Here is a 24,835-nt window from a genome sequence, read left to right on the forward strand (position 1 = left end):
TGTTTTAAAGTCCAGGTAGAAGATAAACTGCAATCAATTCCCATGTCATTGTAGAAAACGTTTTATATGTTTGGCAGGATGGAGCAGGGTTGCAGAGCAAGGTAATTAATTAATTAATGAAGCTATTATTTAGTGTGACTTAGGGTTGAACTTGACATTAAACTTAGAATGATCATCTCCCAGGAAAACATAGGTGGTACATTTAATCTCTTAGACCACCTGTTACCTGATCAATGCAAGATTATTAGAAATGAGGAGGAGTGTTACAGGGTCATTTGTCATTTTAGCACCTAAAGATGCAAGAGAAGCCATGCCCTTCACATCACACATTACAGAAGTAGATTCCTTCTTTGGACTCATTAACCTGCCTCCTTAGCAGTGGGCATTGGGGTGTGCTGGTGGTGAGTACTCAGTCTGACCATGCAGGTGTTGTTTTCACACAGAGTTTAGGCTTGTGCTGTTGTCTGCTTCCCTGCAAAGGCAGAAGGAAGCTCAGAGTTCATTTCACTACCTTGTGGTAAAGCAATCTGTAATGCCTTGCCACTGTTGGTATTTATAAGATAGCTAATGCGTGTTAGTTATCTTGTGGTACAAACCTGGCCATTTTTAGTAACAGAGATGCAGCTTGTTGTGCCTCTACTATATTTATGAAGTAAATAATTTGTTTTAAACACTGAGTAACATGGTTGAGTTGGAGCCAGCAATGGTTGCAGTGGCTCTTTCTAATGACAATCCCTGTGTTCACTCCAAGTAATTTGATGAGGAAAACTACTGCTTCAGAAGATTTTTGAAGCTGTGAGGACAGATAAGCAACAACTAATGGGGAAAGGGAGCTGTGGGTCCAGGTGTTCATGCTGAGCTGTAGGGCCCTGCCTCAGCCTCCGTGCTCATGCCCTCGTGCTGTATGTGAGCTCTGCCCTGCAGAGGCCACCAACACCACAAAGTCCCCACAGCGTGATGGCTCTGCTCACTCTTGGGCAGTCAGACGCCTTCTATTACAGCCCTGCATTTAAAAATAGCAGAGCAATGAGGCAAAATCATAAAGTAACCATAATAAAATTAATGCTTGTGTGAAAGTGCATTGCCAGCGCCGAGCTTTTGGGAAGTGCAGCGTTGCCAGCAAGCTGCTGGGTGCTGGCAGCTCCTGTGCGGTGTGTTCTGAGCTGAGCAGGCCATTCAGGAAAGAGGTTTCTGAAGGTTTCCCCCACCTCCCCTCTGATGAGGGCAGCTGTTTCTGGAAGGACTGCCCTCCTGTCACCAGCCACGTGCTTCTATGGCTGTTTCTAAATGGTGAGGAATTGTGGGGACCCTGCAGTCTGCTGGAAGAGAGCAGCTTGAGTGCCATGAAGGTTTATGTGATCTTAAGAACTGAAGAGCGAGAGTGATTGTGTTGCAAGTCAAACTGTTGGGCTGTGGTTCTCGCTGCAGAAGCTATTTGCTTTGTAGTGTGCCTCAGAACGGCATAAAACATCAATGAATCATTGCTTGAGAAACCTTGGATTGCTTCGACATTTAAAAAGTGCATTAATACACACAGCTATGGCTGTGCAGCCATCTCCAGAAAGCATTCGTTGCCCTGAGGGGATTTGTGCCCTTCAGAGCAATCCTTTTTGTCCATCTGTTACTGACAGAACCTTTCAAATTAAGTGCTTCCAATTCACTGGAAGGAGTTCTTAAAACACTACTTTTCTTCGAGAGAATATCTGAATGTCTTGAGCAGCGTGTGGTGGGATGCCCAGTTTTGTCCTTTGCTGATCTCGTTTGAGTCTTCCCAAACAGTCTGAAAAATGAAACAAGGAGGTGCTTCCTAATTCACCGAGAGCGCTGCTGTGGAGCTGGCAGAGATGAGAGCCCTTTGCTGGCATTGGAGAATTGTTATGATAGAAGGCTGTCAGCAATTACAGGCTGCCGTGCAACAGGGAAGTGTTAAGCTCTGGAGGAGGAGAGTTACTGAAAGACGATTGATGTGACAGACATCGTCTGCCTGCATTCAGTTGGGAATGTGTAGATTGTGCAACTGTCTGAACATCCTTTGTGTGCAGCCCAGCTGCTGGTGGTTAGGTAGGTTTGAAATTGTAGTAGCTTTTCCCAGTCCCCTTTAAAGCATGTCCGAGCCAGCAATGAAACTCAGCATAAAGCTTCCTACATTTTGTAAACTACAGCTACTTACTGTCAGGCTGTGAGAGTCAAAGATCAGATTTCACTTTCTTATTTCCAGAAGGAGATGGAGTAGGAAAGATAGATCATTTCTTTCTACTGAAATCTGTGAAGTACGTAAAGCCAGGATTTTCTGTCTCTTCCTAAAGGGAACAAAATGTTTTCCAGGTGTCCTTCCTGTCATGCTCTGTCTGTAGAAGCCACATCTTTACTAAATAGTAAAGCTGCAAGTATTTAATCTTTTGTCTGAACAGTATGTGTGTGTTATGGCACAGAGCAGAGGGATGGGTGCATTTTTTTGTGTTCTTTTCTCATCATTTTAGAAATGCTCTGCTGAGTTAGATAAGGAAGAAGACTAGAATACAGTGTGAGTTACAAATGACATAACTGTCCGTAGGAGAAACTGTCTTCATTCTTCCTACAGTACAAATGTGGGAGCTCCTGTGGCTGTGTGCCTTGCCCACAGTGTTCTCTAAGCTACTCTGCACTGGGAAGGTCATGCAAAGGCTGTGCTTTTGCTGTATCATAAACTGGTCCACTTTGCTGCTGTGAGCTGAAGACTTCCAACAAATGTGTCAGGGTGTATCAGCTCTATCATGTGAGCAAGGTGTGCTTGCCCCAGCAGGACTTCTTTCTGATGGAGAGGTGTGAGAACTTACCTGACGTGTGGGATGCCTCTCCAGCTGCCCGTCCACGTTCCTTCTTGCTCCAGGATGGTTTCTGTACTGGCAGCCACAGGGAGGGCAGCTGGCAGAGATGAAATTGTGTGCTTGTGCTTCAGTTGCAGAGGTCCTGTGCTTGCAGTTGTGTTGTACGTTTGGCTGGAAGCATGGATCTATGCAACCGTTGCTCTCTAGAGTAAAGATCATAGAGCATGTCAGTGTTGGGTGAGCTCATCAGAACATGTGTGGCTGATTAGTCCTGGGCCAGGTTCTCCTGCTGGTTGCCTTGTCAAGAGCACAGAGTCATTCTGCAGGTGTGTAGACATCCTCCAGCTTTGCAGTGCTGCAGCCTGACACTGGAGCTGGAGCAAAGCTCGTGCTTGGTAGTAAGCACAGCTTTCCCTCACTGTAGTGATGCTGCTTTGCCTCTCTGGCTGGGCTGTGGGCAGCTGGCACTTCCCAGCACGTGACTGCTGTGCCACATCCGTTTGATGTCTGTGAGATCCTTTTCCTGCTGCCCTGCTGTTACCCTGGTCTGTCACTGCAGCTTTCCCTGGAGCAAACTGAGCGGCTTCACAGGGAGCTGATTTTCCAGCTGTGGAACAATGTCCTTGGTCCTGTTGCAGAGATGCTTGTCTACTGTGAGAGGAAGTTGTGTTGTGTTTTTGGAGCATGCAGGGGTCTGATTTTTCCCTTCAGGGCTGGCACATCTGGCATCCTGGTACATGCCAGGCCGCAAGAGATATCTGTGGCTGCTGAGGATATACGTGTTTGGCAATAACTGTCCACAGTGGGTGATGGGGGTCATTTTCTGACTTAATGCTGGTAACAGCTTCCATGCCTGTACCCAGAAAGGCTGCCTAGCTAGCATATAGCATGCAGAAGAGCACTGGTTTCTATTCACATTCATTTTTGGGTGACTTGCAGCTGATTCAGATTGCTCTAATAGCTACCTGGCACTTGTGTCTATAGCTGTGAGCTGTAGTGAACTGCTGCCAAAATTGTCTTGTTCTGCATGCTACATCTGATATTTATGTGGAACAAAAGGTCATAATTCACTAAAAAGGGGCTGTGGGGAAATAAAGCAGAAACATTGTCCTTCTGTGTCCAGAAGGGGTGATGAACCTTCCTGTCCCTTATCTGTGCTGGCAGGAGAGAAATTGCACAGAGGGTGGTGGAAGGCTGTTTGTCATTACTGATTTAATCCCTGCAATTGCATCTGAACTGTCTGTCTTCTGTTGCATGGCAGCGCACCATACTGTACCTTCTGTTAGCTTGGCATGGTTCAGGCCACCCTGGAACGCTCGAAGACAGCTGCTAATGGCAGACAGACTGGAGTCCTGTAGCCCATCTTTTCTGCAGGTATTGTGATGGGCTGGGCTATTCCTACCCTATTCCGCTTTCCATGCACAGCCTGTGGTTAATGCGAAGGAAACATTGCTAGGGCATGCCATTTTCCTCACACCTGTTGAGAGTTTTTAAGGGAATATGAGAAATTGTGCAGTGAGGCGAACGCTTTCTTGGTGGGCTGACATGTGCTTGCAAATCTCACTTGTGATTTCTGTAGCACGTCCTTGGGAAAACAGACAGCACACCCGGACTGTCCATGCTGCATGGTGCAGCAGAATCTTTCCTGTCCACCTGTTCTTTCTAAGCAGTATCTTAACTACTGCCAGGAGAACCCTTCTGTTTCCCCTTCTGCTCATGTCTGCTCATTAGTCACTTGGGCGCAGACCAGTGGTCTGGGTGCAGCTCCTATTCCACACAGCATTTAGCTTGGAATGGGTTATCATTCATAGCAGGAGTCCTTTTCCATTGAAATCATATAGCTTTCAGCTGCTCTATAAGACAGTTTCCCTTAGGGCCAGTGTTTTTTTTCTTTCTCATTACAAATCCTGAAGGGATCATCACTTTGTTGCACAGTGTCTCTGCCCTGTGGCATTCACGTTGGACACAGCCATGTAAAAAGGTGGTCTGTCCCTGGTAAACTTTTTAGTAAGGACGAATCTGAAAACCTTGTAATTGCAGTTATTGTTTGGTAACAGTCTGGAAAATGAGAACAGGATATAAATACCTCACAAAGGAAACCTAGAAAGAGTCATCAGGCTAAAGCAAGTTGTCAGGTATGAAAACATTGAGTAGGATGTTAGAAATGGGTGGAGGTGACAGTAGGAAAATTCGTGGTTGATGGCAGAGCTGTGCAAAAAAAAACAACCAAGCAGCAGAGAAGGTACTTAAGCATTCCTTTGCTTCTCTATCTTCTGTCTCATTTTCCCTTCTGCAGTGAAGCCACTGCTTCAAAGTAATTTATTACACAGTCGTCTGCCACAGAGAAGTGAGTTATCTGCTGCCTGTAGCAGCGTGGACAGGGAAGGCTGCGTTGATAATATACTTTGTTCCTTTTAGTTTCATCACATCTGACTGGAGTTCCAGAAGTAAGGAACAGGTCAAGATGGGCTTTAATTGATAATCTCGATTAATAATTGATGTAGGCACTGCTCATAAGATTGTTGGAATTACAAGTTTAGGGTTGTGACCATTGCTACTGAAACTGTGACATTTTGCAAGAGATAAATGTTGGATGGATGTATTGCAGAGGTGGGAACGTTGCAAAAATGTCTTCCTATTTTTTGTTTAACAAACAAACGAGAGAAGCGCCTTGTCATAAAGGCCAAACATCAAGAAACAGAATGGGTGACTGTGGCATGTCCATATACATAAACATTTTCACTGCATGGGATTACTTCTTAGCTCTTGTTTCTCCATTATGCCTTCCATCTTTCTCTGGGGTCTTTTAAGGGATCTTCTGAGCCCTGAATGTACTTTCAAGAAATTGAAACAAGCTGTTTTTCGATTCAACCTCTGCATGAGAAGCAGCTTTCCAAATCCCATGACACTTTACACAGGATTTACAAACAACAGAATGGTTGGTTGGGCTGCTAACCACTCAAGCAAAAGACTGTTCCTACTCCCTGCTGTCCAGAGAGCTACAAGACCAGCGTTGGTTCCTGGGAAGTCAGTGCAAAATTGTCTGCAATTCATGTCCTTGCAATTCATGAATTGGATTTTTGCAAGAAGAAAGGACCATGTTTTCTTTTCTTTCTTTCCTTTCTTTTGCATCTGAGCCCTCTCTGAAACCTTCTTGCTGATCTCAAGCTGGTTTTAATATGCATTTTTGTTAGTACTGAGGAGAAAAAGCTACCTGAGCAGGTATCAGGCTGGCAAGTCCTCCACTGTTCAGTCCCAGCACTGCTATTGTAAGTGGTATGGCCTAGATGCATGCCTGGCTTCCTGATGGCTGCAAAGGGGGGAAGGAGCCAACAGGACTTCCAGGACCAGCTAGAAAGCTGAGCTGCAGGAGAGTGGGGCTCTGCAGTGCATCCCAGTACACCCACCTGCTCATTAGTGCACGCAGACTCACTGTGGCTTAATTGGTGATGTGTCTGTGGTTGATTTTTGTTTGTTTGTTTTAAATGTGTTATATAAGATAAATGTCCTTTGCACAAGACAGGGGGACAGAGCTGAGCAGATGGGGGCAGGGCTGGCTGCTAAGGGTCTAAAGAGTCAGTAGAGTGAGGAGGGAGTGGGGCAGATCAGTTCTCCAGATTTCCTAACATGACAGCAGCTTTATTTTTACCCCTGCTGCCCTTGAAGTCTCAGGTTCCACATATGCTGTGATTTTTAGCTTAATGAGAACTTGTGAGAGATTGGACTCGGTCTGCAGAATGATTATATGTCTTCCTGAATACTTTTTACAGCATTGTTAATTCACTCAAGTTCAGTTTTGTTCTGGCGCAGATGTTTGGCTCTGTTGAGTGTACAGAATCACAGGCATGTTCTTTTTCCAGTTCCTGTTGTTCCCTTATGTTCTTCTACTTCAAACAGCTGCTCTTTGAGAGGCATTAATTAACTACTGGGACTCAGAATCTGACCTGTGATGCAGGTATAGGTACCAGTCTTGAAACCTTCAAGTGCAGTGCTTGCCTTTGCCTGGCTGTTCGCAGCTTCTTGTTGCAGCTGGCAGCCCTGCTTGGTTAGGAACCTGGGGTGAATTCCCACGTACCCTGGAGGACAGCTTCTTACATGATGGCTTTCTCACTCCATGTCAGAACCAAATTCTTTGCTGCAACAAGGAAGACTCGAGTACCAGCTGTTGGGAAAATGCTTCCCATATGAGTTCATCTGAGGGCACTGGTGTTACGTTACATCTTAGACTGAAAAACTTGCCTAGGTGAGAGGGTGAGTTCAGTGATGTGAGCAGCACAGTGTTCGAGTACTGAGCAGTTGGATTTGTATAACAGAACATAAATTAATTGCCTTTTTCTTGCGTTGTTTTTATCTTTTAGAAGGTCAGCTTGACAAGGTTCACAAGGGTTTGTCCAGTTCAAATGGCTGCTGCTATTAAGCAGAATGAGGGGAAATCTGACCGGGACAGGAAATTTGGGAATGTACTCAAAGCCATGTGCTTTGTTTTGTCTCATTTTCAGACTCAAAAGGGAAATGTAATACTTCCTGAGGATCTCCTTTAAATGTCCCTACTTGACCCTCACTGTACATGCATTTTAGCTGAGAGAAAGTCAGCTTTCTGATTTCATTTGCCTCTCATGGAGTGTGAAAAACCAAGCATCCTCCTGTGGCCAGTACCCTGGTTATGGTAAAAGAAATGGTGTGGGATCCTCATGTAAGGTGTGCACCTCAGAGGGATCCGTGCTTCTGGGGTTTTCAGAAGATTGATCTCAGATATAACTTTCCTATATTGAGTTTCTCTCTAAAATGATATCCAACTTTGTGAGCAGAAGTCATGTCAGGATTGACCCCTGCTCATGAAGGATTGCTTTGCAGAGGCGCTTTGCAAAGGGCAAGGTTTCCTTGGAGGCTCCTGTGCAGGAAGAGGAGCATGCAGGGTCAGCTACATGTCACATGTCTGAGTGATTTCATCCAGTGATGGCGGAGATGCTAAGACTTTGCTTTTGGCATCTGTTGTAGAAATAGGTGAGAGGGACTGCTGTTGTTTTCCTCTGTGATGCTGTTACTTGCTAGGAAGTCTGGATTCTATAGCACTGCTTCTGCTTATTGCTGGTCTCCGCTGCAGTGCTTGCATTTGCAGTTATGGGGAATGAAATAGATTTTTAGACTGTGAAAATGGTGGTTTCCATGTGAAAAGACTGAAACCTTCTACAAATAAATTGATCTTGACGGAGCTATTGATTGCAGTTTCTTTTTGTTTTGTTTTCAGGAAATAACTACCACAGCAAAGATGTTCCTTTCTGTGTACAGATAGTGTACAGGAGGGGAATATTGCCTGCTGCTTCCTCCTTGTTTTCAAAAGCATGCTGCACAGAGAAGGCTGAATTGGTTCTGACACATAGGCCTTTGCCTTTGAAGGAGGAGGGGATGGGTGGCTTTGAATGTTGTGGGTATGGGTACAAATATCAGCTGTCCCCAGGGGGCTACCTGTGGAATTTTGCTCAGTTCTAAGTAATTTATAGAAGGAACTTAATAGTAGTGGGGGATAAAATGCAATTTACAGCCACTGGAGCATTCTGTTATGTCCCAAACTTCCTGTTAGGTTACTGTCCTGCCTGTGTGCACTGCAGTCAGCCAGTCTGTATTTATAAAACAAACAGAATATGTGTGCTTACATCCTTACACAGTATTATGTTACCATTAGCCAACCTTAGTGCGTCCTACACTCCCACACAGAAAACATTTTTATTAGGTGTCAGCTTCACGTCCACACTAGATCAGTGCACACCCATTTCTGTCCCTCAGCTGGGTATGGTCCCGTTGTCTCTGGTGCGTCTTAATGCATCTCTACTTCAGGATCCAGCCTGGCTTGTCAGGGGTGATGTAAAGAGGAAAAATGGGAATGGATTAAAACTTCATGTCCCTGCAGGCTGTTATTAGCTGTGAACAGAGGTGTATGTTCACGTTCCTGTGCTTTTAAACTCCAGGGGTCATCAGCTGCCTTTTCAGCCAAACTGGGCTCCCTGGAGCCCCTGCCATAACAGGTGAGCTGGTGGGTGCTGTGGTCGGGCTCTCAGTGCACATTTGTTTCTCTTCTTCTGCTTTGAAAGTTCAGTCTCTGATCAGTGCTGTTTGGTGTCTCTTTTGGGGGGTTAGGGCTACCAGGCAGAACATCTTTACGTTGCTCGCTTTAGGATTATTATGCAGCATTCATGTTTAAGGAGGCTGTGCAATTAATCAAAGAATTGTTTAAATGTAACATAACTGGGACATGATCATTTTCTGGCATGGGTGAAATATCTCAGAAACACACCTCGCAGTCACCGGAGCCTTATTAGTTATCATTTTGTGATGCACATCTGCTTAACATCAGATTCTTTACCTTATTCAGCTGAAAAACCCGACTTTTGCTCCCAGGAAAAAGAGAGCAATTTGAAACCCTTTTCTGAACTCCCTTCTGTGCCTCAGCTCAGTGGCAGAAGAATCTGCTTTCTATTAAAGTGATAAATTGCATAATTGAAGGTGTAAGCATCCCCCACTGTAAAATTTGTCTTTGTCAGATACACAAAGCATTGATTTTCTTTGTTTGCTGATGCAGAACCCCACTGGTATGAAGCTGTAGGCTCCCTTCGCTCTGCCACCAAGCAGCAATCCTTACTAGCACAGCTGGAGCATGCTGTACATGCACCCCTAATGCCAACTTGCTTCTCCCACCACTGTGTTCTGATGCTTATGCCAGCACCTCTGGGAATATCTCTACCCTACTGGCCAGCGTGTGAGCCACTTAAAGTTCCCAGTGGATGCTGTTATGTAGAACATTTTATTAAGTATGCAGTGATGAATTCATCTTCCTGAGCTGTATTACTAACCCCCTGAAGTGTTAGTCGTTGGTGTCCTCCAGCAGATGTAATCAACAGATTGCTCCCAAGCACTGCTTTAATGTTGAGCTCTGCACTCATTTCACTGATCACCCCCGAGAGCACACGGAGCATTGATATCTGTCTTGCTGGAGGAGGGATGCTGCAGCCAGCCCACGGGAAGCAAAAGGTGACAGACTCTGCTCATGCAGGGTGGAGTGGCTGAAGGAGTGCCTCCCTTGGAACACTCAGGTCAGCTAACGGCCACAGAATAAAGCATTGGGAGGAATGCTGCATTAAAGGGCAGAGGCAGCCTTCCTGCATCTGTGTGCATGAGCGATTCCTTCCCGTGTGTGGTATGAGAAGTCCCTGCATCTGGCGAGTTTCTCTTCTGCACAGAAAGTCTGAGATCTGCAGCTCTCCATGGATGCCTTTTCCCTAGCTGTAAGACATTAACATCATCTGAACCTCTGTTTAGCTGGCCCTGAGCCATGGCCCATCTTGTTCGGCAATCTCCATGTGTAAATGTCCTTTTTTGTTGTTGTTGTTTTAATTTAGCAGCACCAGTAGAGAACAGTTTGACTCTTTGTATATCCAGAAGAAGCATTGCTGTTCATTTCCCTGTTGCACCAAGTGCTCCTGGTGGTGTCTGCCTGTCTGCCGGAGTTAATTGGGGTTGCTAGGTCAGTTCTCCCTGGGGTTGCGTTGTGCTGGGATTTAGCTGTGCCCTGAGTAGCCCGGCAGTTTGCTCTGTGCACTGAGGAGTGTGTTGCTCACCAGCAAAAAGTCAGAGGAACCCTGTGCACCTCGAGGCCTGTGCAGGGCTTTGTGTAATGTTTTGGTTTTGGGGAAAAAAAAATATCAGCCGGCAGCTCTTCTGTTATAATTAAGCTGCCTGAAAGGGCGCCTCTGGGAAAACAGATGCAGCTTGGCTGTTTGTGAGCTGGCCAAGAGGGAGCTTCCCTATGGTGTTGTATCTCCTGACTTAGATGCTGTGTTTAATAGCTAATCTGTCACCTCGGGTTCTTGTATGAGAAAAGATGAACCCCTGTTAATTTGAATCAGCATGTTGTGTTTACAGCTCCTCGGTCTGGAAACATTGCTCTATTGATGCTGCTGGGAGTGCATAGCCAAAGATAGGAAGAGGGTGAGAGTGTGTCTTCATTGGCAGCACCAGGTTATTTCATCTTAATTTGTATGGACAATGTCCTGAGATGCTGTACCAACATCTCAGGTGGAAGGGTGGACTGAGGCTTTCCTGCACTCACATGCTTGGACAAGGTGAGAGTGGTCTCTGTGCAGCCTCACCTTGACTGTTCCTTACTGAAAGCGTTTGGAAAGATGGCTATTGTGGAACTGGGTCACAGCAGCAGCTGGGTTGCAAAGTAAATGCATATGCAGGGGACTGCAGAGCACTCAGGGTCAGGGCTTTGGAGTGAGCAGCCGTGCTGAGGTAGCAAACAGGCACTGAGCAGCAGGAATGTGTCCGTGCTCTTAACTTCTTGCCCTGCTGTCAGCCCTGTGTACGTGCAGGCAAGCCTGTGTCCTGCTAGGTGCAGCAAACAACGCTCTGTTTCTCAAATGATTTGTCTTGTTGGATACAGCTGTTTCTCAGTGGTAAGAAGTCAGGTTTCCAAATAGCTGCATTTATTTAAGGTATTCCCAGAGGACAGGGGCTCCAGCTGCTGAAGTCCTGTTGTCTGTGCAGCAGTCCCAAGGTTGTTGGGGCTGAGTAACAAGCAGTGCTTTGAAGGACCCTGTTTTACCGCACAGTAAAGACTGTTCTTGGGTGCATGGTGTGATTGGCCAAACAGATGTGAAGATGTTAGCGAGTGTCTGCTGCCTACTGGTTTTGCATGATGAGCAACAAAGGCCTTCTCTCTGCTGAGTGCTGGCTGCAGATGTGCAAGTTTCCTGCAGCTGTATTCGGGGGCTGTTCAGTCTGAAAAGAAGAGAGCAGGGAGTCCTCCTGTGGGCTCAGCACGCCTTGTGGTTCCTCCACGTCACACATCCTGCTGCTGGTCTCTGTGCACGGTGCTCTTTGGCACCAGCCTGCAGGGTGCGAGGAGTCTGTTGTGCTGACATGATCTCACTGTGTGCAGGGGGAGCAGGGCAAGCGTTTGTCTGCTCTCGCTTTCTCTGTTTCTTTCAGGGGTCTCTGCATCTTTGCAGTGCTGCCCTTCCCCTTTGCCCAGGTATGCGCACACACCGTGTATTTCAGAGAACAGAGAGAATCTCAGCACTGCTCCTTCTCCATTGCTGCTGCCTCCACCTGTGCTTCCCTGATGCATGTAGAACTGCAGAGAACAGATTTCCAGCTGGTAGTCACAAGTTTTCTTCAGAATGGCCCTTTGTGGCTGATTTCTGGGACCGAGGCCATCAGACTTGTTTTTATGAGGACTTGTACTTACTTCTTCTCTTTTATCCCTGCAGGCAGCATCCGCAGCACTGAGCAGTCTGGGCCATGTGTACACAGCCATCGGGGACTACCCAAACGCACTGGCGAGCCACAAGCAGTGTGTCCTCCTTGCAAAGCAATCCAAAGATGAGCTGTCTGAGGCACGGGAGCTGGGCAACATGGGAGCAGTGTACATTGCAATGGGGGATTTTGAAAATGCAGTGCAGTGCCATGAACAACATCTTAAGATCGCCAAGGATCTGGGAAATAAGAGAGAGGAAGCCCGAGCTTACAGCAACCTGGGCAGTGCTTACCACTACCGGAGGAACTTCGACAAAGCCATGTCCTACCACAACTATGTGCTGGAGTTGGCCCAAGAGCTGGCTGAGAAATCCATTGAGATGCGAGCTTATGCCGGCTTGGGCCATGCAGCTAGATGCATGCAGGACCTGGAGAGGGCTAAGCAGTACCATGAGGAGCAGTTACACATCGCCGAGAGCCTGCAGGACCGAGCTGCTGAAGGCAGAGCCTCCTCCAATTTAGGTAAGGCCCTGATGTGGAGCAGAGTTGGTCAAGTAATGCAGTGACTGTTGGAGCTGCTGCCAGGACCTGGGAGGCTCTGTGTGCTATCTTCTTAGTTATACCAACTCCACCAGAGTATCTTCATAAAATAAACAGGCACTTGGCAGACTGTGTGCCGATGTAACGTGTCCCACGTTAAATTATTCAGCTGCTCAGGAGGCACCAGAAAGCACAAGGTCATGACAGAAGGCAATTGAGAAGGTGCAGTGCTTTTGAAGAGCTATTGAAGTGTCAGAAAGAAACATAAATTTTGCACTAAGGCAAGAAGTGCTTTATTTTCCAGCCATTACTTTCGGAGCTCGTCAGCTTCCTACATTCTGTCTTGGGAGACACGTGGATCAAATCCTAACTACGTTTGTGTTCAGAATGTACACATTATAATAATAGAGTGTAGAATAATATGCTCTTCTAAGGACGGCCATCAGTATCTTACTGGCAGGCTGAGGAGGGTTGAATCAAAGTGAAGTCCATTCCTCCTCTTTCACAGCGCCAGATGTGGAAGCGAACAAAGATATGTTTGCATCTCTGGCTGTGCTGCTGTCATTACAGCTGTTGCTGGGATGAGTTCTGACTGCACAGCTCAGTTGGGTGTTGGTGGCTGTGGGGAGTGGCAGAACAGGGCTGCTGTGGGTATAACAAAACATGTGTTTGCTGGCAGCCCCTTTATCTCAGCTCTTGGAGGCCTCCCCATGCTGTAAATTAGCTTCTGTTTCTTCCTGGCAGTTGGCACTTGGTTCGTTTGTAGATGCTAATTTTACTCCGATGTTATCAGCAGCAGGTAATTGAAAAGGGCTTGATGAATTACTTAATTTCTCATAATAGCTGACTCTTTGAGAGCTGAATGAAGAAGATAAGGTGAACTGTAGAAAATGCATCAGCCCCAGCTTTGTGATTACTATTGCGCATTAACTTCTTAACACAAATTAGGGAAAATGTGTGAGACAGAATAGGTTTGAGGCACAAGTACCTGTGAGGTGTTTAACCTTACAGAGCCCTGAGCATTGCCGGTGTTTCTGTTAGTGGGACAGAGCAGGCAGGAGGCCTGGGCTGGATAAAGCTTTGCATCTGGATTCCCCTAATTTCTGGGCGAGGGCTTTGCCAAATGTAAGGTAAGTGCTTTTGCCAAGCACAAACCACACCCCCCATCTCTGCTGCCATTGTGGGGTTGGTCCTGAGCAGATGTGGAGTCACAGCTGTGTTCAGCTATGAGCTCCTCAGAATGGGAACGGGCCTGTTCTGAACAGCAAACCTCCCAAGTTCAGAAGGGATTTCGTGTGCCTCCTCTCCAAGCACAGCTTTCTGGAGAATTGCCACAGTTCCTTCTGAGCAAATCCAGAAAATTAAGGCAATGAAGTCTTGGAAAATGGAAGCAGTCTCATGGTTTTGGTTTTCCTCCTTATGTCTGTTTGGTGAACGGTCTTGGGCTGCCTGAGCTGTCTCCCATCTTTGTAAGCCATCTGGCAGACTACATCCATCACTAGAGGAAAGAGCTTCATTCAGGTTCAGTGATGTTCCTTCAGCTGCGTCCGTGCTCGGTATAGTCCGGCTCTGTTACTCAGCACCATGAAAAATAAAATCACAGGTACAGAAATGGTGAGAGGAGGTGGGCTCAGCAGTTCACTGCCAGTGCTGAATCCACAACAGTGGTTTTGCTTTATCCCAGAACAAAACTAAGTGCTACCACAGAAGGAAGCAACTTGCTCTTGTTCCTTAATTCTCTTGCTGCGCTGCTGGCTTGAAACCAGTGTAGTCAGGACTAGAAAGTTCATCTTAGTGTGATTATTGTTCTTACAGTAGCTTTGGATTTAGCAATAGTTTCAGCACGCAATTCCAGACATTTTTGTTTAAAAAATATATATATATTTTTGGTGCAGCAGAGAATGTTTTTCTTCTTTGGATTTAGGCCTAAGTATAACTGTAGGTTGGTATGCTGACTCAGCCGCTCTCCACTCTGTATTAAAATAGTTTTCCTAGCTTCTGAGTACAGGATCTCACGTTTCAGCTGTTATTTGCCTATTTTTCTATGTCCTCTCTACCGGAGTTAAGTTGCACTGCATAAAGAGAGCACGCAGTTCTTGTAGAGAAACTCTGTTGTTGAAATGCATCCAGTACCAATTAAAAAGTCGAGTCTTAATTGTCTTCTTCATCTAATGCACATGCAAAACAAAGCCTCATCAAAATAACCACGCTGACAGGCAAAAAAAATAAGTATCTAAATGTGTGTTTCCAAGCCAGAATGTTAGAGTTGGCCTCTTTGCTGAAGCAACAGAATTTTCTGTTTGCATTTCACTGATTTAGATGGAAAGCTCTCTTAAGTGCACTATCTAATGCTGAGCGAGTAGGACCCAGAATATAACATAGCCCAGCTGCTGCAGTGCTCTGTGGGGAGATGTAATGCACTCTGTGACTCGGTAAGCAGAAGGTAATGGACTGAGGGCGAGTCACAAGTTATCAAGCCCTTCACAACAAGGAGATTTGGAGTTTAACCAGAAGTCTGAGATTGTCAACCTTTGCAAAGCAGATGGTGTTTCCCAATGCCAGGGCTTCGTGCAGAGAGCTGGCTTTTCAGCTTCTGCAGCACTTAATGGTCCTGTTGTGATGCAGAGAGGACACTTCAGATTGTTAATAAAACACCGTGTAAAGTCTGTCCCCAGGTGCTTAACATCTCTTTGTAGTTATGAGTGAACTTCAGTGCCTCTCTTTCATGTCCTTGCTGCTTAGTGTTGGATGGCCTGCCTGCATTAAGGTAGGGGCGATGTGCCTCATTTTATCTCTAGGACCTTACTTTATTTGTAAGTAAAGGAGATTATAGAAAATTTGGTCTAGTTGTGCTAATAATCATTTCAAATCCTCAAGCACTCTGTGGGGGAAAGTAGAAGTGTTTTCTTCTCCATCTTGGCAGTAAAGAGGCCGACTAAAACATTCAGAAGGCATCGTCCCCCATCCATCTATTTTCTGTTGAGAAGTGCACAAAGGAATGGATTTGGTAGGTGATGTTTTTGGAGTCTGGATCAGAAGCTTTCCTTGCTGGGCCATCCTTTGCATTTAATTGCCCCTGGAAAATAACGGAGATGTACCAGAAGGTGATGTGGGGTGTCTTTGCCATGTTCGTCTTTTTCCAATAGCAACTTCAGTGTTTCAGATTCCTCTGACTGGGGAGAATTAAGGCTGTTGCTGTTTAATTCTCACTGTGACACACTTGGGATTAATAATGCAGGGTGATGCATAAGGAAGTGATCTTTGAATGTGCTTTCAATAATTGCTGTTGAGTTCACTCACCTCCTACAGGAGGCACTTCAGTCAAGGATGCTGGTGATTTTGTGGTTTGGTGTTGTGTTTGGGAAGGTGGCCTAAGAGCACATGGTCTGTGTGCTGTGCAGCACCACGGCAGGGCAAGCAGCAGTGCAGAGATGAGCATTGTGTTGTCATGGCAGTGCATGCCTTAACAAGGGATGTATGCCCAAGTACGTGGTGTAGTTCCTTGGCCCATGCATGATCACTGCTGAGCCCAGTCACTCTCCCAGAGAAGCTGCCAAAGCTCCGAGTTACCAGGGGAATTGAAAAGAAGTGGGAGATGCATCCCGGGGTGTTGAATTCAATCTCCTGTTATCACACACACCATGTAATACTAATACCACGATCCATGAACAAAGCAAGTTCAGCACTTATGGTCAAAAACAGGAATTGCTTTTGTCTTTCCTTACTGAAAATGCAACAGTTCACCTGGTAGTTTCTCCTCTTGTTTCCAAGTGATGATTCCCTACCCTTATAGTAGAAGTTCTTGCTGTTCTTCAAGTTCATATCTTTGCATATCTTACTGTTGAATTTCATTACCCTATTCTTGTTACTGTGATGCACAGCATTCCTATCGTTCCTAATGTGAGCAGTGCTTCTTCTCTGAGTTTCAGTACATTTCACTCTAGCTTACACTTCCTTTGGGCCCAAGGCACCTCTCAAAGAGTTTCATAAAGTTTATCCTCTTCTCTGCTTTCTATCTTAAATAAGAAGTATCTCATCATAGGATGGGTTACCTGGACCAGCACTGTGCCGGCCACAGGCTGCCAAAAGCCAAGCTGTAAAGCAGCTGTGGCAATGAGAGCTGCTGCAGAAGGGTTACCACGATGTAGTGTTTTTATTGAACCTGTTTTTGTTATTTTTCAGGCATCATTCACCAGATGAAAGGTGACTATGACACTGCTCTGCGGCTGCACAAAACACATCTGTCTATAGCCCAGGAGCTCAGTGATTACGCAGCCCAGGGCCGGGCCTATGGTAACATGGGCAATGCTTATAATGCTCTGGGTGTGTATGACCAGGCTGTCAAGTACCATCGGCAGGAGCTGCAGATCTCTATGGAAGTTAACGACCGGGCCTCTCAAGCGTCTACACATGGGAACTTGGCAGTCGCCTATCAAGCACTGGGTGCCCACGATCGTGCCCTGCAACACTACCAAAACCATCTCAACATTGCCCGGGAGCTGCGAGACATCCAGAGTGAAGCACGAGCCCTCAGCAATTTGGGTAACTTCCACTGCTCACGAGGAGAGTATGTGCAGGCAGCCCCTTACTATGAGCAGTACCTGAGGCTGTCCCCAGAGCTGCAGGACATGGAAGGGGAGGGAAAAGTTTGCCATAATCTTGGTTATGCCCATTACTGCCTCGGGAACTACGAAGAGGCTGTTAAGTACTATGAGCAGGACCTTGCGTTAGCAAAGGATCTCCACGACAAGCTGAGCCAAGCCAAAGCGTATTGCAACTTGGGCCTGGCCTTCAAAGCCTTGATGGACTTCAGCAAAGCAGAGGAGTGTCAGAAGTACCTGTTGTCCCTGGCCCAGTCTCTGAACAATTCCCAGGCCAAATTCCGAGCTCTGGGGAACTTGGGGGATATTTCTGTCTGTAAAAAAGACGTAAACGGTGCAATAAAATTTTATGAGCAACAGTTGAGCTTAGCCCATCATGTTAAAGACAGGAGACTGGAAGCCAGTGCCTATGCAGCTCTGGGCTCTGCATACAGAATGATACAGAAGTGTGACAAGGCTTTAGGTTACCATACACAGGAGCTGGAGGTGTACCAGGAGCTGGGAGATATGCCAGGAGAATGCAGAGCACACGGTCACCTTGCTGCAGTGTACATGTCTCTTGGGAAGTACACCATGGCCTTCAAGTGCTACGAAGAGCAACTGGAGCTTGGGCAGAAGTTGAAGGACCCCAGCATAGAAGCCCAAGTCTATGGCAACATGGGCATTACCAAGATGAACATGAACGTCATGGAGGAAGCGATTGGCTACTTTGAGCAGCAGCTGGCCATGCTGCAGCAGCTCAGTGGAAATGAGTCTGTGTTAGATCGGGGCCGAGCATATGGGAACCTGGGGGATTGTTACGAAGCTCTGGGGGATTTTGAGGAAGCGATAAAGTATTATGAACAGTACCTGTCTGTCGCACAAAGCTTGAACCGCATGCAAGATCAGGCAAAGGCCTACCGAGGTCTGGGCAACGGGCACAGGTGAGGATTGCTGCATGTTCGAACAACAGACAGTGGAATGCAGTGCTTTGGAGTACCCAGAAAGGCATCTTTGTGTCAGGGAAGTGTGGGTACACCAGCGGAGAGGAGGATGAGCTGCATCTAAAATGTGAGCAGGCAGACTATGGGTGCATGCCAGCATGGGACAAAGAGTGGGGAAAGAGTGTGTGTAATTAGGGAGTGTTTGGGAATGCACAGGTGGGAACGGGAGTAGTCCTGAGGGTGAGGAAGTGGGAGATGCAGGCTGTGGGGCTGAAGCGTGCATGCAGACAAGGGTGAAAAGAGAAGCCTGGCCAGCAGGTGGAGGCTGTGTAAGTGTGGCAGAGAGCAGTACAGGCTGGCGTCTAGGTGAGTACAAATGGCTGCACTGTGTTATCAAAGGGATGTGTTTGTGTGGCCATTGTATACATGCATAGGGTTATGGTGTTGGACCAGGTAGCAAGGTCCTCTGGATGCTGGGAAGGAAATGGTTTGGTCAGTGCTGCTGGCTCAGATAATAGGGCTGAGGTTGCTCAGTCCTTTGAACAAGAGGTTTGCAGGATAGCAGAGGAAGGATGTTGATTCAAAAGTGCTGGGCACGACTCCTGAGGGAGAAACATTTGTCTCTACCTGAAAAATGTGAGATGACCTTGAGAGGAAATGACAGAGTGTTCTAGTTCAAGAAAATATTGGCAAAATAAATGCTGTTTTCTTCCTTTGTAGAGCTATGGGAAGTTTGCAGCAGGCTCTGGTATGCTTTGAGAAGAGGCTTGTGGTGGCACACGAGCTAGGGGAGGCATTTAACAAAGCCCAGGCCTATGGTGAGCTGGGGAGCCTTCACAGCCAGCTGGGGAACTACGAGCAAGCCATCTCGTGCCTGGAACGCCAGCTGAACATTGCACGTGAGATGAAGGACCGTGCTCTGGAGAGTGATGCTGCCTGCGGTCTTGGTGGGGTCTACCAGCAGATGGGAGAGTACGACACAGCCCTGCAGTATCACCAGCTGGACTTGCAGATTGCAGAAGAAACCAACAACCCTACGTGCCAAGGCCGAGCCTATGGGAACTTGGGCCTGACCTATGAGTCCTTGGGCACCTATGAAAGGGCAGTAGTGTATCAGGAGCAGCATCTCAGCATTGCAGCACAAATGAATGATCTTGTAGCCAAGACTGTGTCCTACAGCAGTCTGGGGAGGACACATCATGCCTTGCAGAACTACTCTCAGGCTGTGATGTACCTGCAGGAAGGTAAGAGGCTGAACTGTCCAACACACCATTTTGTTATACATAAGAGTTTGTCTGCTCCATCTCCTGGTGTGATGTGAATTCCTGAAAAACCTAGAAATAATGGTTGCTGCTGAGCTGTGTGGATGTGGCCAGGGCTTCCCATCTCTAGTCTGTGGGAAATGTTATGTGTATGAGAGGAGACATCCTTGCTGGCAGCTGAGCCCGTGGAGGTGAGAGACTTGGAGTATAATAGAAGGGAGCAGACAAGAAGGTGCTACTGGAAGTGAAACAAGCTCCAAGTTGCTTACACCAGGATCCTGCCCTCCTCCAAGCCATATGGAGCCTATCAGGAGGCTAGGAAAGCTGTTGGGAAACAAGCAAGAGTTGTGGCAAGAGGCCGCTTCTCTGGCAACATTTGGTAGCATAATGTGATTTTGATTAAGTGACTGTTAAGGTTTAAGTCAGATTTCCTGGTAGGACCGTAGTGAGTGTGTATCAGGGCACTTAACTTTAACTTCACCTGGGGTTGGGTCTTGGTCCATGGGAATGTCTGCCTTGCTTAAGCACGTCTTGTGCTGGTGTTGAGTGGAGTGCAAACAGCTGCTGTGCAACACTTCCACAGCTGACATCTCACTGCTCTGCATTGCTGCTGTCTGCCTGCCTTGGGCACCATGGAGGCATAGACCTAACCTGAGCCAGCAGTTCCCAGCAGCAGAGGCAGGAGAAATACTCCACCTGGCTGCCAAAGTGACTTCTCCCCCAAGGCTCCCTCTCACTCTGACTCCTTTTCAGGACTGAGGCTGGCGGAGCAGCTGGGACGCAGAGAAGATGAAGCCAAAATCCGCCACGGCCTTGGCCTCTCCCTCTGGGCAAGTGGGAACCTGGAGGAGTCTCAGCACCAGGTATTCTGTGGTCTGTCCTGTGCTTGCAGGCTTTTGTCCTCTGAGCTCAGTGGGTCACTTCTGTCCCTGGGGGTGGAATTGTCTGATGCATCCCGAGGCAAGGTGTGCCATGCACTCAGTACTCTCAGGCCCCTGTGCCTTCATCCCAGGTCACCTGCCCTCTGTTAGGGATGCTGACCCCCTGAGGGGCTGCCTGGGGGTCTGGTGGCCTTGGATCTTGCTCTCCCACTGGTGCTGTCTGTTGTATCTGTCAGGGTGTCACCGTGGCTGTTTTCCCTCCCAGCTCTACCGGGCCTCGGCGCTGTTTGAAACCATCCGCCATGAGGTGCAGCTGAGTACAGATTACAAGCTGTCACTCTTCGACCTGCAGACATCTTCCTACCAGGCCCTGCAGCGAGTACTTGTCAGCCTCGGTAAGAGATACCATCAGCTGAACTCCAGTCTCATGCAGAGCTGGACTAAAGGTGCAGGGAGGCAGATCATAATCCAGCCTTCACTTATCATCTGTCTGATGCAGCACAGCACTGCGTTTATTTGCCAGGACAAGAAAAGGTGTTTCCTGCTGTGGATTTCAGGCACCTATGGTTTCTCTTCCATGCTTTCTCCATTCATTCTCTGTTCTCTGATAAATTTCCCCATATATCATGTTAGCTTTTGCAACCAAGATGATCTGTGGGACTGCATACCAGCGTAGTGACTGCTCCTTCCAGACATAAGTGCTGCTATATGTTTCTGCAGGTTTTTGTTCTGATTGAGATAGCAGCTGTTTCTGTTTCTGTACCATGCGCTGCAAACCGTGTTGATATCACATTTGAGAGATGACTTTGTCTTTTCAGGTCACCACGATGAAGCTTTGGCAGTAGCAGAGAGGGGACGAACAAGGGCATTTGCAGACCTGCTTGTGGAACGCCAGACTGGGCAGCAGGACTCTGATCCCTATTCTCCAGTGACCATTGACCAGGTCTTGGAGACAGTAAATAGCCAGAGAGGACTTGTTCTCTACTACTCACTAGCTGCAGGTTACCTGTACAGCTGGCTGCTGGCTCCTGGGGCAGGTGAGGTGCTTTTTGAAGATGACAGCCTATGAACAAACCTTATAAAATGAAAATTGTACCATTTGGAGCTAGGAATGAATCTGGTACCACAAATTCTAGAACCCAGGAGCTGGAAACAGTGGCATAACCACAGCAATAATGACGTGGAGGTGCTTACTCAGGATTTTGACATTGACCTGGGAATGGAAATGTTTCAGATGTTTAATATTTCCATTTTCCTATCCCAGTCTGAATGTTTTTCCCACCTGGCAGTGCAGAGCAGTAATGAGATTCCAAATCTGTTGGCTCTATGAGAATCTTCTATGCATAAGAACGCCTACTTTAATTATATTCCTGTGCTTTAGCCTTTCAAAAGCTTTTGACATTTATCCACTGAAGTGAATTGCAGCAAACATAAGGGTGTCCCCGCTTCCTGATACGCCATTGAACTGCCTGATCCTCTGAATTCCACTTCAATAAATGTGGAAATGCTTATCATGGAGAAGCAAGGAGGATTAATTTGAAGAGGGCTGCTTTTTTTTGCAGGCAGCTGTTTTTCATTATCTAATAAAGTGATTACTAAATTTTCGTGAGTTCTTTCTGGATATAATTTAATAATTGCAGTCTTTCACCAGAACAAAGCTAAAGAGATGAAAAGCTTTATTTAGATTGCATCAAAAATGCTTTGGGAAGGTAAGCAGACATTTATATATGACTGCTTTCAGATGGAATGGCAGTGATTGGAAAACACTTCTCTTGGGGCTGTTTTGCAGTATTGCCTTTGTAAGTTTAGGATCATCCTGCTATGCCCCCAGTCACCAACTGGCCCTTTAGTTCTGTATTTTGCTGAATAAAATGCCAGTAATTGTATAGTGTTGGAATCAAGCAGTGTATAATAAATCTACACGTATCAGAAGTACACCAGCCTCACAGCTGGTTTTCTCCTTGCCCAGCTGGTCCTGTAGAAGGGCAGCTGCACTGTCCAGTACATGGATTTGTGACTACTGCATTGAACACACTGTCAGGTGTAAGGAAGGAGAGGGACAGCAATGCTTTAAACTCCAGCACGCAGATTTCCTCCTGAACAGTTTTGCTGGGGAGCTCTTCAGTAGTGATTCCACCCCTAATCTTATTAGTACTGGCAGAAAGTGGCAGCCCAGGATCCTCTTATCCCACTGAAACTGTGTCCTTACAGCCTCTTCACTAATTCTCTGTTTCTACAGAAGGAGCTGCTTTAGCATTATTCCCCCACTCTTGCTAATTGATCTTTGCTGTCAATGCAAACAGGGCATCCAGAGCCTCCTTTTCACTGTTGATCGCAGTCTGTGGTACTGTAGAATTAATTGTATCAGGAAAATTATGCCAGTCTAAGGGGAGGAAGGCTTTATCTGGAGTAGTAGCTGAATTCTTACCAAAACAGCAATTGTTCTTTGTATTATTTATTCACTGTGAAATGTTAACTTACAACATTCTATTATGTTTTAACCTGCCTTTTCCTTTCTTTGTGTATAGCATACTTTTGTGCATAAAAGTGAGGGGAAAAGCCTTTTTGTGACTGCTGTAGTAATAATATTTTTGCTCAGAATTTGAGCCTGGTGTGTTCAATATATGTGATCAGAGGATACTACGAGGCATTTTTCAAGGACAGCTATTGAAATGGGACTTGGGCTGGTAGATGCATCCATGAAAGGTCTATTTTATAATTTATGTAAGATTGCTGCAAAAGCAAATGCATTCTGAATACCGCATAAAAGCACTCCTCTGCCTTTGTGCCTTTGAGCTATCATCTGCAAAGTACAAAACTAGATTTTAAAAGCCAAGTTGGAATACAGGAGGGCTGGAAATGCTCTGTGGAGACGCAGTACAGAGTTGCTTTGCCCCAGTGGTACTGCAAATGGAAAGTGTTGGAGACTGTGCCACTTTCCTGGACAGCTGCTGGCTGTGCTCTGCTTCCCCTGCAGAAATCATCTCACAATTCCTGTTCCTTGCAGGTATTCTGAAGTTCCACGAGTATTATCTGGGTGACAGCTTGACAGAAAATGCCGGGGACTTCCATGAAGCCAACAGCATGACCCTGCAAACAGTAACAAATTCTGCACTGGAACAGTACATCTCAAGTGTGCGAGAGGCTCTGGGGGTGGATTCCTACTATACCCGGTAAGCTGGAGAAAGCACTTAAAGCCATGATTCTTGCTCTCTCAGCAGGAGGCACTTTGTATCATTCTCAGCTAATGGACTGAGAAGTCTGAGAATTGAGAGCTGCAGTAGAGGTGATTTTTTGTTACAGTGGCAACAAAATTCCATGTATCAGTCTTCTTAAAAACATTAGGTCCTTATTTTTCCTCACCTTACATTAGAAATTTGCCCAGGAAACTGCTCGTCTCTTGCTACACCAATCACTTGTGGGTTTCTACAGCCCTTTGTTACCACTAAAATTCACTTAATCTCATGAAAACTAATTTGTACCGTCCCCAAGTCTTCACACAGTGACAGAAGAAAGACAACCCAAATCTTTGTGACACCAGAACAGTAGAGCCCAGCAGTCTGCAATCCATGTCGTTTTCTTGAGAGATACAAATGGCAGAATGCAAGCAGATTTATGGCTGTATTTGCCCTGGATAAGTGGCAGAGGAGAAGGAAATTAAACCAATCCCCAAAACAGAGAAACCTAAAATAAACCATGCATCAGTATCCCAGACAAGAATGGGAAGTTGATTGGTATGAGAAAGACAGAAGAGATGTCTGAATTGAGATGGACAACGTGTATCTAGAAGAAAACGTATCTGAACCATTTTCTCTGCTTGGTTGCCTTGTTCTCCAAGGAGGGAGGAAATGTCAAAGTGATCTGTGTGGCTTATGTAGCTTTGCAGCTAGGAGATGGATAAAGGAGTTTTGTTCCTTTGTGTTATCTGCACAGTGATTTTTCTCATCCTTTCTGTTTGTTCTAGTGCTGTGTGTAAATGTTTTTGTGACCACAGCACTGACTATCCTGAAGTGATGGTACAAGATACAAAATTGTTTGAAAAAGTATATTCTACTATTCCGAAAGCTTCTGGAGAATGTGGTTTTTGCTTCTGTCTCTCTGAGTGTTGGAGTCTGGAGGATATTGCCATTGGGGAAGGATAAGCTGTACTGATTCAGTAAAAGGAGGGTTTCAGGAATGCAGGATTGTGCTCATGTGGACTTTTGTGTTAGTGAGATACAGTCAGTATCTATAATGCAGAGTTTGAGCATGAGCAGGTGAGCTGCTGCTGTTGCTAGCAAAATGGTGGCTCTGGCACAGGGAGCTGTTGGGTTAAAGTTAAGCTCTGACCCTCTCTGTCCTCAGCGCAGTGTGAGGTTGCTGTTTACTGAAGTCATGCAGCAACCTCACAAGGAAATTGTTTGGGTTGTGTCAGCTGAGTTCTGTAAACAAGACCAACTGCTGAGATGAATTTGTGGACAACTCCTAGTATTGAGACAGTCTGAAACCAGAAGCAGTATTAACTGCCTGTATTCATACCCTTATTGTAGGTACTGTTGCAGCACGGTGGCGTGTCTTCCCATTTTT

At 46.3% G+C, this 24,835-nt stretch overlaps 1 protein-coding gene across 3 annotated transcripts in view; it reads left to right on the forward strand.

Moving 5' to 3' along the window:
• Positions 1 to 24,835, forward strand: part of TTC28 (tetratricopeptide repeat domain 28) — a 120,367-nt gene that overhangs the window by 72,529 nt on the left and 23,003 nt on the right. For all 3 annotated transcript variants that reach the window (XM_072350894.1, XM_072350895.1, XM_072350896.1), the window contains 7 exons: positions 12,077 to 12,584; positions 16,785 to 18,126; positions 18,847 to 19,370; positions 20,142 to 20,251; positions 20,535 to 20,664; positions 21,088 to 21,306; positions 23,277 to 23,442. In XM_072350894.1, coding sequence (XP_072206995.1) covers positions 12,077 to 12,584; positions 16,785 to 18,126; positions 18,847 to 19,370; positions 20,142 to 20,251; positions 20,535 to 20,664; positions 21,088 to 21,306; positions 23,277 to 23,442 — 2,999 coding nt within the window. The remainder of the gene's footprint in view (positions 1 to 12,076; positions 12,585 to 16,784; positions 18,127 to 18,846; positions 19,371 to 20,141; positions 20,252 to 20,534; positions 20,665 to 21,087; positions 21,307 to 23,276; positions 23,443 to 24,835) is intronic.

Source organism: Excalfactoria chinensis, chromosome 16 (genome assembly GCF_039878825.1).
Source record: "Excalfactoria chinensis isolate bCotChi1 chromosome 16, bCotChi1.hap2, whole genome shotgun sequence".
NCBI classification, from domain to species: domain Eukaryota; kingdom Metazoa; phylum Chordata; class Aves; order Galliformes; family Phasianidae; genus Excalfactoria; species Excalfactoria chinensis.